Consider the following 14,431-nt stretch of genomic DNA (forward strand, 5'->3'; position numbering starts at 1 on the left):
TGAAAGTTCAGAAGCATTTTCTTGATAGAGAATTTACTTTCGCAACAATGTAAAAATATTAAATATTAAATCAATTTAATGCATCCTTGCTGAAAAAAAGTATACATAAAAAAAAAATCTTACTGACCCCAGATTTTTGAATGTTAATATATAAAGGATTTGCATCTATTTCAATAATTTGTCTTCATTTATAGTTCCCCTGGGTGCTGAACATGGAGCCGTACACAGTGTCAGGAATGGCCCGTCAAGATTCAAGTGCAGATCATGGAGAGAACGGGAGAGGGGGCGAGGCCGGATCCGGGGGATCGCCTCGGAAGAAGGTCACCATCTCTGAGAACTACGAACTGGTGGGAGTGGTGGTCCACAGCGGACAGGCCCATGCAGGACATTATTACTCATTCATCAAAGACCGCCGGTGAGATTGCAAGAGAGAGTGTCTATTAACGTGTTTTTGGGGTTTTCTGGGTGGATGCTCGGTGTTTACTTGCTGGCCCAAGTTAAAGGAGAGAGTTTGATGACTTGGTTTGAGAGTTTGATGAAGATGGTAGTACACCTCTTCTTATCAGGCCTTACCATTTACACCAGGATTTTCCAAACTGGGATGTGTGAGTTGATTAATATCTAGTTTAGTTATGAAACTGTAGGCTGATAGATCCTATACATGCAGTCTGCTAGCAATAACATAATTTACTGCATGGCACAAGTTGATTGGCCTCTGCTGCTTCACAGCAAGCTTGCCTTGCAGTTCTTCTGAAACCCTCCACCTCCCCAGCTCCACCTGTCAAGATCTGCTACAGGATTTATATGTGCTTATTCTTGCAGCAGCAGCATATCTTACATGCTCAAAGCAGCATGTCTGTGTATCTGCTGACAGTAGCAAGCCCATATTTGCTCTATAGCAGCAGTAGCGTGTGTAGCAGATCTAATCCACCAAGACCAAACACTTAACATTTTCATATCCATTAACATGCTAATACTATTCAGATTAAAATAATTTTAAAATAAAAACAATTTAAAATAAAACACTTTTAAAAAAGATGAAAGGGGTCATGATGCGATTTCAAGTTTTCCTTTCTCTTTGGAGTGTTACAAGCTGATTGTGCATAGATAAGATCCCTGAAGTTGCAAAGACTAAAGTCTCAAAACCAAAGAGATATTCTTTATCAAAGTTAAGACTCTGCCACGCCCCCCTAAAACGGCTTGTTCTAACACGCCCCCACATATCTACCTCACTATGTGGAAATAATTGCATAATGCTGCCCAAATGTACACGCAGCATCATATGACCCCTTTAAACATTTTATTTGTTTTCCTCCATGTCACGTGACTGTTAACCTACATCAGAGGACTGTGAACATGTTAACATGTTGTTCAATTATTGACATGCTAACTTCTTTGGGGGTACTTCAAGCAAATATTTTAGGCTTTATTTAAGGGCTTTGGCTTCAGTTTGGGAATCACTGATCTACACAAACGATAAGGGAAGAATTGGATTCTGAGTTTAATGCTTGAGTTTATTTCTAGGGAACAAATCCCCAAAATATGAAAAGTAGTAAGATATTACAGCATGCATCGTATTGTTGCATAAAGCTTGTGTTAAAAAATCCCAGAGGTCTTGTGTTTGAACAATACATAAATGAAGTTCTGCAGTATCTATTTCCATAAAATACAGTCTATATATAGGGCATATTTCTGCAACTGTAATATCTGAAACATGTTTCTGGGAGGTCTTTTTGCCCCTCTGTGTGTATGTATGTGTATTTATGGGTCTCTGGGGGGCCATGCTTCTGTTTTTGGCAAGAGTGTTTTTATGAGAGCCTTAAACTGTCCCAGATGCTTGGCAGTGTGATGGCGCTTTAAAATGGCAAATTTTTTGAGGGAATGAAGGAATGTTTGGGTGACCAAGGAGAACTGAGCAATGTTTGTAATGTGTGTTTTTCAACGCTTTATTCTCTTTTAGGGGTAGTTCACGAGGACGCTGGTATAAGTTTAACGACAATGTTGTTGAAGAGTTTGACATGAACGATGAGACTCTGGAGTACGAGTGTTTTGGAGGAGAGTACAGACCCAGAGTTTATGACCAGTGTAAGTTATTCATATTTCCTCAAGTCAATGTAAATGAATGATGTCAAAAATACTGAAACTTCAGCACCAAGTCGATAAAATCAACTTTGACTGTAAAATCTTTCAACATGAACACAAAATTAGGCCTAAAAATCTGTTTATTTTTACTGTGGTAGCCACGAACCATTATTCATGTTATTGACTGGTGACTTTTTTAAATTTATTTTGTTTGACTTAATATATAAAAAACATTGACACAGTACATCTTAGATGGATTAAATGTCACATTGTCATCGTCATTAATATCACTCATGGTGTTCATATTATTATATTAATATTTTGCCACTGTGTTCACATGCTATAGCTAACCCCTACCCGGATGTGCGGCGGCGCTACTGGAACGCCTACATGCTGTTCTACCAGCGCATCAGTGACCAGAACTCCCCCGTCCTGCCCAAAAAGAGTCGAGTCAGCATCGTGAGGCAGGAGGCAGAGGATCTCTCACTGTGAGTTAGCGTTTTACTTCCTCCATGAGCATTGGAATATGGACTCTCTCATTAATGTTCATAATCCTTCACCTCAGGTCAGCCCCATCCTCTCCAGAGATCTCACCCCAATCCTCCCCACGGCCACCCCGAGCCAACAATGACCGCCTCACCCTGCTCACACGCTTGGTCAAGAAAGGAGAGAAGAAGGGTCTGTTTGTGGAAAAGATGCCTGCTAGGATCTATCAGGTAGAGATTTTAAGGCCTTTTCATGCATTGCAATTCCAATGTGACTAAAATAAATGTTCCAGGTTGAGTGGATGTTAAGGTCTGACAACATCATGCTATACTATAACTATAATTATATTATTCATACAGTGTTTCAGACATTTTTGTTGTTTTCTCAAAAAGTTCACAAAAATTGACTTTTGGATCTGTATAGATGGTGAGAGATGAAAATCTGAAGTTCATGAAGAACAGAGACGTTTACAATAGTGATTACTTCAACTTCACACTGTCTCTGGCCTCTGTCAACGCAGTAAGCTCTGAGCATTCAGCCTCTTTTATAAGCACTTTATATTTCCTGCACACAAATTTGAGCTTTATACTGTTTTTCAGACGAAGTTAAAGCATCCATCGTATCAGGCCATGGCCAAAACCAGCCTGCAGCTGGCTGTCCAGTTCCTCTTCCACACTTATCTGCGCACTAAAAAGAAACTCAGGTTGGGATGATGCTTTAGTTTATAGTACTTTAAAATCAAGGCCTGTTAACACAGGGTTATTATTGGTAAACTATTACAAAGACAAGAACTAGTGGTTACATTTTTTTTTTTTTTTTTAATAGTGACAAAATATATTATTATTATAAATGTTTTTTTTTATTTATTAGTTATAATTGATCATTTAAAATTAATTGCATTTGTAATGCACTGTAAATGCGCATAAAATATGAGCAATAACGTAAAATTAAAACAACAAAAATGACTTTAGACTTATCAGTGTATTTTTTCAATGTGGGAACTCTGACGTCTTCTCTCTCAGGGTGGACACAGAGGAGTGGATCGCTACCATGGAGGGTTTGTTGTCCAAGAGTAGTGAGGCGTGTCAGTGGATGGTGCAGTACCTGGTGGCACCTGAAGGACGGGAGATCATCAAGTGAGCAACATTATCTCTATCCCTCTACGCACACATTGGCAAATCCCCACTGGCTAGCAAAAAGTAACACTAACCAGACTGTTGACACACAGACACAAAATATAAAAATATCTTTATACATCTGTATATCTATATATACATATAGATAATAAAAAATACAAATACAATAATATAGATAATGAAAAATAATATTAATAATAACAATAACTAATATTACTAATAATATAAAGTGCACTGAATTCTGACAGAAAGCTGTGCTCATGAATATTAATCACACTGTCTGTGTTCACTTGATTTGATTTGCTGAAATCAGGTGGATGTGATAGGTGAGTGCTAGTGAATGGGATTTCCACTTGATATTTCCACCAGCAGCTCTTAAAGGCTTCATTTTACATGATAGGCTAAAATAATTAATAATTCCAAAGACATTCCTTCATTTTGACAAGAAAAAACAAAGGAAGACTCTCTTGCTATTGTATCTCTCTCTCTTGCTAATATCAGTCCATTTGCACTCACAAAGTCAGAGAACACTGCAAATCAATTGATATCATTGGGAATAGTGTGTTGTAAAGACAGAGAGGGAAAATGCAACAATCTGAAGTCCAATTTGCTGCATTCTCACCTTCTTTAAATTTAGAACGGCTCTTTCCATGCCTCTGTTAAACACACCAAAAATGATCTGACACAATATAACAAACCAAGTGGTATTTAAGTGTCCAAATATGTTTTGAAGCCACTTTACATTTGACTTATGTTAAATGTTCTGTTGTACTAGTTTCTACCTTAAGAAGTAAAAAAGAAATGAAAAGCCATAAACTGTCCCAGGAGACCATGAACTTTTTAGCTAGTGCCCAGTTTCCCCAAAGCCCCACCTATCATTAACACCTGTGATTGTGTGAAGTGTAAATGTGTGGTCATAATCATATAACTGAAAATCAATAGCATATGTGTGGGGTACGGCCACAGCTGCTTTCTGTCAACCAAAAATGTTGCCAGTCAGGGGATGTTAATGTTTAAAGCATTTAAGCGTGATCTGGAGATGCCTGCCACGTCAAAAGGTGCTCCAGATTGGGAGTGAGGGTGGGCGTAGTGCCCTGCTACACGATTGGCTGCTTCGTATCGGATGTTAGGGCTGCCCCAGCAGAAGCCAGGGAATGTTCCCGAATGTTTTCTGATTGAGCTCTGACACACTTCCAACAAAAAAAGCAACCGTTTCCCTTATCAATGGAGACCTGGAACTGAAATTTCACAAAAATTTTCGCCCTGGAGGGAACAATAGATCTGGCTCTGCAGGGAAAGTTTCCATAGACCTCCCAACCAGCTCAGATATGCCAGCATCCATCGTCTCTTACCACATGTTCATGCAAAAAGTGGAAAACTGGTTCAAAATCAACTGAATTAACATTGTTAATGGGTGAATCTCGTTCTCTGTAGGATCTGTCTGTTGGAATGCAGTGTGCGGGAGGTCCGTGTCGTGGTGGCCACCATCCTGGAGAAGACCCTGGAGAGTGCTTTGTACTTCCAGGACGCTGGGTTAGACTGTCTTTTGGACATGCTGCTGTCTCTATTGGATAAGGATGTCCCGGATAACTGCAAGAACTGCTCTCAGTACTTCAGCCTCTTCAGTAACTTTGCTCAGAGGGTGAGAACGATGATGTCACTCTTATGGGCATCAGACTGTATTTGTGAAGAAAGCTCATGCTGTTCTTTTCCATAAAGAAAACAAATAGAAAGCTCCAAAAAAGCACCATAAAAGGGGCCCACAGTGACAACTGATATTCTGTCTTCTAAAGCCACTCTTAGGAGCTGAAGGAACAAATGTGAGTTATTCACTGATGATGTGTTTTAGGGCTGTGGGCCATGTCAGCTGCTGCTGAAACATTCTGCTTATCGTCGGATGCTTGTCTTCCTCCTGGGACCCAACCGGCAAAACAACCAGGTATTGCAGACACTTTGTTAACACCTGACAAAGTGTTATTTGGCTTGAGAATATTGGGGTTTACTGCTTGCTTAAAGAGATAGTCCTCCCAAAAATGAACATTTTGTGATTATTTGCTCACCCTCATGTCATTCCAAACCTGTATGAGTTTCTTTTTTTCTGCGGAACACAAAAGAAGATAGTTTGAAGAATGTTGGTAACCAAACCGAGACTGTTACCAACATTCTTCAAAATACTTCTTTTTTTGTTCCACAGAACAAAACTAAGTCAAACAGGTTTGGAATGACATGAGGGTGCGTAAATGATAACAGAGCTTTCATATTTGGGTGAACTGTCCCTTTAGGTGTTCATCTCTGTGTTAATGACGTTCTGCTGGTTCTGTGTTTCAGCACCGGCGCTGGAGTTCAGCACAGGCTCGTGAGTTCCTGCATCTTCACAACACTCTGGCCCTGATCATGCTGCACACAGACCTCACGTCTCAGAGGACAGAGTGTAAGAACACACGATTTCTGGACACACACCAAAGATATCATCATTAACGAAAACTATTACGAGGGCGTAAAAACGTAATGACTAAAAAAAAAATGTAAACAAAAAATGGAAATAAAATACTAATGTGCACTAAAAAGAAAATACTTTTTAATACATTTTAAAATGTAGATGTTTTTTTTTTCAGTTTTTTTTTGTTGTTTTTTTTTTCAAAAAACTTTCATCTCTCTCTCTCTCTATCTCTCTCTCTCTCACTCTCTCTCAGAATGGCCATATTTGAGAAAAAAAAGTGGTTTGCATCACTGGAAATAGCTGTCGGTCATTTAACATTTCTATCATAAAACAGTTGACTAATATAAAATTTCTATCTTACCTGGCTCTCTTTCAACATTAAACTGACGCTTCCCGCTGGAATTCGCGCTCTGCTTCTGTGAACAGTAAACTCCGCCTACTTTGATTTGGTTGGCCATCTGAATTATTTTGACATTGGCGAGCGCTTAGACTGCTGAGGCAGACCAGGCTGAAAATGTAACTTTTAAAGCTTTTTGTCATCCTAATATCCCTCTTGCTCACATGCCAGTGATTATTATGTTGGTTAAAATAGGTCGCCGACCCCTGGTTTAGATGTTAATGGTTCTCTGTGTGAGTGATGAGGTAACGCTGGTGTGTTAATGCACTTCTCATGTGTGTTCAGCTCAAGGAGTGTTCAAGCACGCTTCATCAGGACTGGTGGCTCCATCTTCACCCCTCCTGCCTCTACATCCAGACATCAACACGTTGCTCTTCAAAGCAGAAGTGCAGGTGTATCTCATGGAGGTAATAATGTCTCTTATTCTCTATCTCCTGTCTCTGTTTGTCTGTACTGCACACTACTGACTGAGACATGTCTTTCAGGTGATGTTTGCCATGCGTGAGTTGTCCGGCCCATTGTCGTTTCTCATAGAGATGATCACATATTGCTCGTTCTGTAACGAACCTTTCTCACTGGGAGTCCTACACTTACTCAAGGTCGGTACTCTGACTAGTTTAAACCTTTTAATTGATATATGTAATTTATTCATATTTATAATTTATTCTTTTTATTGTACATATTATTTATAGAAAAATATATTGTTGTATGTATGTTGTGTAATGTGAAAGTAATACCATATATACATATACAAACCTGAAGTAATCTCTGCAGGAAAATAGTTGTTGAGCTAATCCCTGCCTGTTTTTACAAAATAAGCAAACCTACTACAATCTTCCTTATGACATGTTCATGTGACTTGTAGAACCATCTGGAAACGGCTCCTCCTCACGAACTGAAGAACGTCTTTCAGATGCTCCTAGAGATTCTGGTGAGTGATGACCGTGTGCTGTCTTAAAAACAGTTTTTGTGTAGGATATAATGATGTAACACCCTTTTTTTCTTATTTTCTCCTCTCAGATGGTAGAGGACCCTCTGCAGTCTCAGAGGCTCAAATATGCATTTGAATCTGAAAAGGGCCTTCTGGGTAAGAACCGTATGATTTGGCTCTATCAGTGTGAGTAGTTGTAAGATTCAATTAATGTGTACTAATATGTGATTCTCGTTCTTTCACAGCTTTGATGCATCAGAGCAACAATGTGGACAGCAGTCGCTGCTATCAGTGTGTGAAGTTCCTGGTCACACTGGCACAGAAGTGAGTGTAGAACACGGGGATCAAATTAGGGATACACAATATGGATATTGACATAATTGAATGTAATTGTATATAATACAGTTGTGTGTTAGGTATAGATGATATAAAGGTGCCATTTTGGTTATTGGCCAATATTTGATAGATAGATAGATAGATAGATAGATAGATAGACAGACAGACAGACAGAGACAGACACATACTGGTAAAAAATGTATAGCCTGAATGCACTGTAAGTCGCTTTGGATAAAAGCGTCTGCTAAATGCATAAATTATTATTATAGATAGATAGAAAAATGTCTACAGTTTTTCTTTTCTTTTTTTTTTAAACAATAATTCCATATGATGTGAAATCACGAAAAACAAAATGAATTAATGTACAGTAGAAAAGATAACTATTTAGTAAATGACTATTTGAATCTGAATAAATAACGTCTAATATTGTCTGCTTCCATTATTTGCCTAATAATTATGGCTGATACTATTATGGTCAGCGATAAATTATGCATTCTTAGATCTAATGTGATTAATGAACTGTCAAGTGTTTCTGGCAGCATTGTTAAATGTCTTTGTGTTTCTGTTAGATGTTCTCCAGCTAAGGACTATTTTAAAGAGCTCTCAGGACATTGGAGTTGGGCAGTGCAGTGGCTTCAGAAGAAGGCAAGAGACCACAGATACACGCATACACACACTCCACTACTTTGTTGTGAAATAGCATCCATTATTGAATTCCCCTTCTCTCCTCTTTCAGATGTCTGAGCACTACTGGACGCCTCAGAGTAACGTATCGAATGAGACGTCCACGGCTAAAACCTTCCAGCGCACCATCTCAGCACAGGTATGGCACTCATACTTTTTTACATTATACATAACCAGAATAAACTCATTATGTATTTGTCAAACTTGAAATTTCAACTTTACAATTTAAAGTTCAAAACTTTTGTGAAAGGTTTTTCTTCTGAAAGCTCCGCACTGACTGATTTGATGTAAAATGATTGAAATGCTGGGACAAATTTTTTTTTCCATCTGCTATTTATATTTTACTTTATTTCAGATTTATTTCAATTACTAAACACTATTTTGAGTAGTTATAGTTCACAGCACTTTTAGGGAAAACTTCAGTTTGAATCCAAAATATAATTTGTGAAAATCTTAGGAGTGCTATTTTCCTCTCTTTCTTTCCCTCTCCCTCACTTTTGTACATCCTTCATGTTTTGCTTTCCTTTGAGATGAAATAAAAACAACACAAAAATGCTAATTTAAGCTCATTTCAAAGTTTAAGCTAAGTACAAAGTTACATTTCCTACTGATTAAAATTATTTTAAGTTTGTATTTGATCTTAAAATGTACAAAATGTATATCTTTTAAAATAAAAAATAAATAAATAAATACTAGTGCTGTCAAATGATTAATCGCGATTAATCGCATCCAAAATAAAAGTACACAGTATGCACACATATATTATGTAAACAAAAACTTTTATTTTAGATGCGAGTAATCGTGATTAATCGTTTGACAGCAATAATAAATACATTATGATTTACTTAGAGCTAACACAGGAGATTTTGCTAGCCACCCATTTTAGGAGTCATTAGGAGTGCATGTGAACTGCTGAATGAAGTTCAGTGAATGCTGTTTTTTGTGTTTAGGACACTCTAGCTTATGCCACAGCTTTACTGAATGAGAAGGAGCAGTCCGGCAGCAGTAATGGTTCAGACGGCAGCCCGGCCAATGAGAACTCAGACAGAAGCCTCAGACAGGTAGTAGAGCTCTGTCTGTCATTAATTCAGCAGTCCATCATCAGTTATATCATAAAACAGTGTCAACAGCGATAGGATAAAATACACTAGTGTTTAATAAATAATGACATTTACTCTCACCATTTCTCCCTCTCTTTCTCTCAGGGATCCGAATCCCCAATGATGTTGGGTGATTCTCGAAGTGATCTAGAAGATGTGGATCCGTAACGCTTCTCATTGTTTTTGCGCATCAAAACAACACAAAAAAGTTACCCTCCGATGGAAAGATGTGGCTCTAAACAGACAATCAGAAAACTGCATTTGTTCTTCTAGGGACTGGAAATGGAGTGACCAGAAGCAGCCAAAGGCCCCGTCGGAGCGCTCGCTCCTCAGGCCGCCTCACCTGAGAAGTAAACAGAGGCGAAGGTGGTCGAAGCCTGGCTGGATGTAATTAGAGTTCAGGTCATGCAAGTGATTTAGATGTTTCTTCTGACTTGAGTTCTGTCAGACGAGTGAGACTTAATAAAAACGGAGGCGTTTGTTTCCTTGACGTTTTTACGCCGAACTACTACTATGGTGCCAGACAGGGCGTTTTAAAAGAAGTCAGCGTATATTTGCCAATGTAATTAAGTAGATACTATTCATGAGAAATGTAAAGATGTGTTCCATAAGTGTAATTTCAAATGTAAAATAATATTTTTAAGAATCCTTTACTGATTTTCTTTATTTTTTGTGAATCTGTTTGAGAGGTGCCTCAAATTTATTCGAAAAAAAGAGGAACTTGCCAAGTCTCTGAGAGTCAAATAATCACACCGTTTTTCCCTTCTCTTTCTTGCTGGTATTTTTTTAAATGCACTTTAAATTTGAATTCAATTTGAGACTAATTCATCACGTAGAGACAATTGGACGGATGTCCTTCGCTGCTTTCTGTCCGTCGATTTCTTGGATTGGAACAGCGTGCAGCAAAAGACACAAGCGGTTTACGCCAGTGCTATACAAAATATGATGGCGGACTGACCTTGCAGCGGAAGACATATTGCATCAGCAGATGCGTCCGACGACACATATGCAACACGCAGAGACGCTACTGTCCAACGAGCTTTTCTTCTTCCTGAAAGACAATGAGTGCTACAATCAGCAGAGTTTGTCATTGAGAAACTGTCTCGCTCTTTCATTTCGTCTGTTTTGATGTTGTCTTGTGCCGCTCTGGTATGAAGGTCTAGGGACGTGAAGACACTTTTCAGGGTTAATTTAGCCAAATTTGTCTTTTTTTTTTTTTTTTTTTTTTTTTTTCGCCTCGGGACAGTGAGTCACAACAGTAGGTAGAGAAGGCTGCAATTTTGCAAACCACAATTTAGAAATGAGAAAGTAGAGTGCCGGATTAAATGCTGGTGTTAAGAAACATTTTACTTTAGGATTTGGATTTTGTGTTTTATAAGGCACTCATTTTATTTAGAAAATAAATGTAATCCCATGGTATCCTAATGGCATGATGCTCTTTTTTTATTGTTATAACTATTATTACAAATACTTTAAATATGCAATTCATTCATACAGTGAATTGAATACACTTCTTATATAATGAACATGTTTTTAATTTGTAAATAAAAATGAATTTTGTTAATTTCTAAAAAAAAGTCTGTTTTTTATTTTTTTTTAACTGTCCTGTTGTCATATTGAAGAGAAAACCTTATGAAAAGAAAACCATATTAAATAGTTTGGCATAATCTTGTATTATTTCTAGGAAAAAAAAATGCTTAGCTATTTATTAATATTTGAATGTTTGTCTGCCAATTCAAAGCCATGTTGTGCAGCCAAAAAGTGGGAAAAGTGTAAACAAAACAGGAAGTGATATAAGAGTGAGCACCCCTGCTGACTCTCATGACTGTGTAAAAAATATCAGATAATTTGAGCTTTTATACTTATACTTAAGTAGGTTATGCTTAATATTTATGATAAGATATAAGATGATAAGTCTTTTTACATTAAAAATATATTTAAAAACGTAATGTTAATTATAATAATTAAGGTATGTAAATTCACATATTCAAGGTGTAAGAAAAATGTTACCACTTTTTACTTGATGTTTACACCACATGATATTTAATTGATTTAGTTTAAACTTTTGTTGAAAAAAAACAATTTGCTCTTGGTTTAAAAGGCTTTTCCTTCCTTTAACTTGGACACTCTTAAGTTTGAAATGTTCAGAGGATGATATATTTATGTAATCGTTATAAGCAGAAGTTTGAGGCAAATTGTCTTTTTTTTTTTTTTTTTCTCTTTGCCTGCGTCTTTTCTGTTCAGTCTGCCTTACGCAATGCAAATCGAATGACAAGGCAAGGATGGGGTGGAAAGTGGTCAAAGGGGGAGGGGTAGAGAAAGACGGAGGTTGTTGGAGGGACCGGAAAGTTCTCACAGAGTAGTAAAGTGCCTTTACTCGACTCCTCCCCTACGGCGCTCACGTCCTCACCTTGAGACAAACCAGTGGACACGCTGTGCTACACAAATGCTTGAACCCACTCAACATTACGCTAACAACGCACACACGTATACTCGGATGGCTCGGCTGAGCTCATCTCAAAGCGCCATATGAGGACACAGATGGCGCCTCGTGCGTCACGGCCCCTTGTTTGAGCCGGGACTGTGATGTCCCTCTTTCAGGTAGTCTGCAGGGTGTTTCAGCTGCCGTTTGCTGCTCATTTTGTATTTAGACTAGAACACTTAGTGACATTGCTTCAATGTTTACAGCGGAAAGACCTCAATGCCACCTCACACAAAAGTTAGTGCTGCTTTTTACCTCACAGTCATCTGCTCTTCGCAATTTTCACATTGACGCTTTTTTTTGCCACGCTTCTGTGCATGTTTGTATGTGTGAGAGACTTTGTTTCTGGAAAAGAACTGCATAAACTGGCCAAAGAAGCTGGTTTATAAAATAAATCTTAAACCAGCCTAAGTGCATTTGCTGGTCTTTGCTGGTCTATGCTGGTCTCTCAGCCCAGCTAAGTTGTGTTTAGGTGGTTAAGTGTCCAAAAACCATTTAATACCAGCCAACAGACCAGCTTGAGCAGGCTGGAAGAGCAACTAAGAGAAGCAAACCAGCCTAGACTGATTTAAGATGACGGAGCCAGCCGACTTAGCTGGTTTTGGGCACATAAACTCTAGATTGGTCAGGCTGGGAGACCAGGTAAAATCAGCACACCATCTTAAACTGGTTTAACATCTTTTAACAACATTGAGGCTTGGACACATAACCTCAAGATTGCTTAGGCAGGGAAGCCAGATAAAACCAGCACACTATTTTAAACTGGTTTAACATGTTTGTTTGTTAGCCAAAGGGCCAGCCTGGCTTGCTGGTTTTAGAGTGGTTTTGGTACTTAAACTCAAGATTGCTCAGGCTGGGAGACTAGGTAAAACCAGCACACCATCTTGAGCTGGTTTAACGGTTTTTTTTTTTTCAACAAGCCAGCCTGGTTTGCTGGTTTTAGAGTGATTTTGGTACGTAAACTCAAGATTGCTCAGGCTGGGAGACCAGGTAAAACCAGCACACCATCTTGTGCTGTTTTTTTTTTTTTTTTACATGGCCAGCCTGGTTTGCTGGTTGTAGAGCGGTTTGGGGTACTTAAAATCAAGATCGGTCAGGCTGGAAAACCTCATAAAACCAGCAGACCATCTTAAACTGGTTCAACATGTTTGCTTTTTTCAACATGGCCAGCCTGGTTTGCTAGTATTAGAGTAGCTTGAGGCACTGAAACTCAAGATTAATCATGCTGAAGGCCTGGTAAAACCAGCAAACCTGATAAGGCTTGTTTAAGCAGTTTTTTTTTTCAGTAGGGTCTTTGACTTTTTGTCTCTTTCTCATGGTTTTGGCCTCTTAATAGTCAGCAAAACACTGCAGTACTCGCAACTGCCTTTATGCTTTGAATCAGTAAATGGTTCATTGCTAATTCACCGCAGCAGATGTGGAAAGCGTTTGGGACGATTAGTTAGACAGGTTTTAGGATGACTGGAGGATTATTTTGAAACGTTTCAGGGCTGAAGGCACAGTGCTCAGTTACAATTGAGGAGAGAATTAATCAGATCAATGCCTAAACACAAGGCAGCTTTCTTATTTTGCTGAAATATGCACATTTGCAAAGATATCACACTAATTTCAGCTCAACTGCCTGCTTAGGTTTTCACTAAAGGAGCCCGTAAGGTACGGTGGGATTACAGTATATACTCAGTGCTGTAGAGTCTTCTTTGAAATATGGTGTACTTGAGTGAACAGGGTGTTAAAACTATCAACAAATCTGATCCTCCTCCCTCCAATCAATCTTTTTTAACCTTTCCTACACCTGTAGATGCTGTACCAACCACTCGGTAGATCTGTGATTTCATTTCTGCTGCGAGTGTGTATGATGTGTAAAGGAATCAGTTAATAATGCATGTTAAAACCACATTTTAATTTGTACATCAGAGTTTGACAATGAAAACATTTGATATAAAAAAGGAAAAACTGGAATGCACAACTTTTCGGACTGTGTGATTTTGTATGTGTCAAGTCTGAAGTTGATTTTAGACCATTACATGAAGTTGTCAAAGTTTGTAATATAAAAATATACATTTATAAAAAAGAATTGCACTCTTATACACAGTGCACATGCATAATAGTAGATAACGCTCTTGCCAAAAATTGTGAAAATAGATCTCTTTTTTTAATTCAGAATAGGTGTAAATATCAAAATGAAAAGTGCTGGTCTAAATACAGTCAAAGTATTGGAACATTTTAAATATATTGGCTTATATTGTTTATTTCACACACGCAGCTGTCGTTAGCTGTCATCAAATGCTCGCTTTACCACTTTTAAATGTCATTTTTAGCAAATCTCAAAATGAAATGTATTTTAATTTTTAGTGTTT

At 38.2% G+C, this 14,431-nt stretch overlaps 1 protein-coding gene across 1 annotated transcript in view; it reads left to right on the forward strand.

The window, feature by feature from the left end:
• Window positions 1-9,951, forward strand: part of usp24 (ubiquitin specific peptidase 24) — a 69,222-nt gene extending 59,271 nt beyond the window's left edge. The window contains exons 49-67 of the mRNA XM_016498346.1: window positions 195-415; window positions 1,961-2,085; window positions 2,429-2,570; window positions 2,648-2,798; window positions 2,992-3,087; window positions 3,168-3,271; window positions 3,591-3,704; window positions 5,139-5,346; window positions 5,554-5,643; window positions 6,033-6,135; window positions 6,827-6,948; window positions 7,027-7,140; window positions 7,407-7,472; window positions 7,562-7,628; window positions 7,718-7,796; window positions 8,378-8,453; window positions 8,545-8,631; window positions 9,443-9,553; window positions 9,698-9,951. Coding sequence (XP_016353832.1) covers window positions 195-415; window positions 1,961-2,085; window positions 2,429-2,570; window positions 2,648-2,798; window positions 2,992-3,087; window positions 3,168-3,271; window positions 3,591-3,704; window positions 5,139-5,346; window positions 5,554-5,643; window positions 6,033-6,135; window positions 6,827-6,948; window positions 7,027-7,140; window positions 7,407-7,472; window positions 7,562-7,628; window positions 7,718-7,796; window positions 8,378-8,453; window positions 8,545-8,631; window positions 9,443-9,553; window positions 9,698-9,760 — 2,139 coding nt within the window. The 3' untranslated portion in view covers window positions 9,761-9,951. The remainder of the gene's footprint in view (window positions 1-194; window positions 416-1,960; window positions 2,086-2,428; window positions 2,571-2,647; window positions 2,799-2,991; window positions 3,088-3,167; window positions 3,272-3,590; window positions 3,705-5,138; window positions 5,347-5,553; window positions 5,644-6,032; window positions 6,136-6,826; window positions 6,949-7,026; window positions 7,141-7,406; window positions 7,473-7,561; window positions 7,629-7,717; window positions 7,797-8,377; window positions 8,454-8,544; window positions 8,632-9,442; window positions 9,554-9,697) is intronic.
• The last annotated feature ends 4,480 nt before the right edge of the window (window positions 9,952-14,431 follow it).

The sequence above is a fragment of the Sinocyclocheilus anshuiensis genome, unplaced genomic scaffold (assembly GCF_001515605.1).
Source record: "Sinocyclocheilus anshuiensis isolate Anshui unplaced genomic scaffold, SAMN03320099.WGS_v1.1 scaffold801, whole genome shotgun sequence".
NCBI lineage: Eukaryota > Metazoa > Chordata > Actinopteri > Cypriniformes > Cyprinidae > Sinocyclocheilus > Sinocyclocheilus anshuiensis.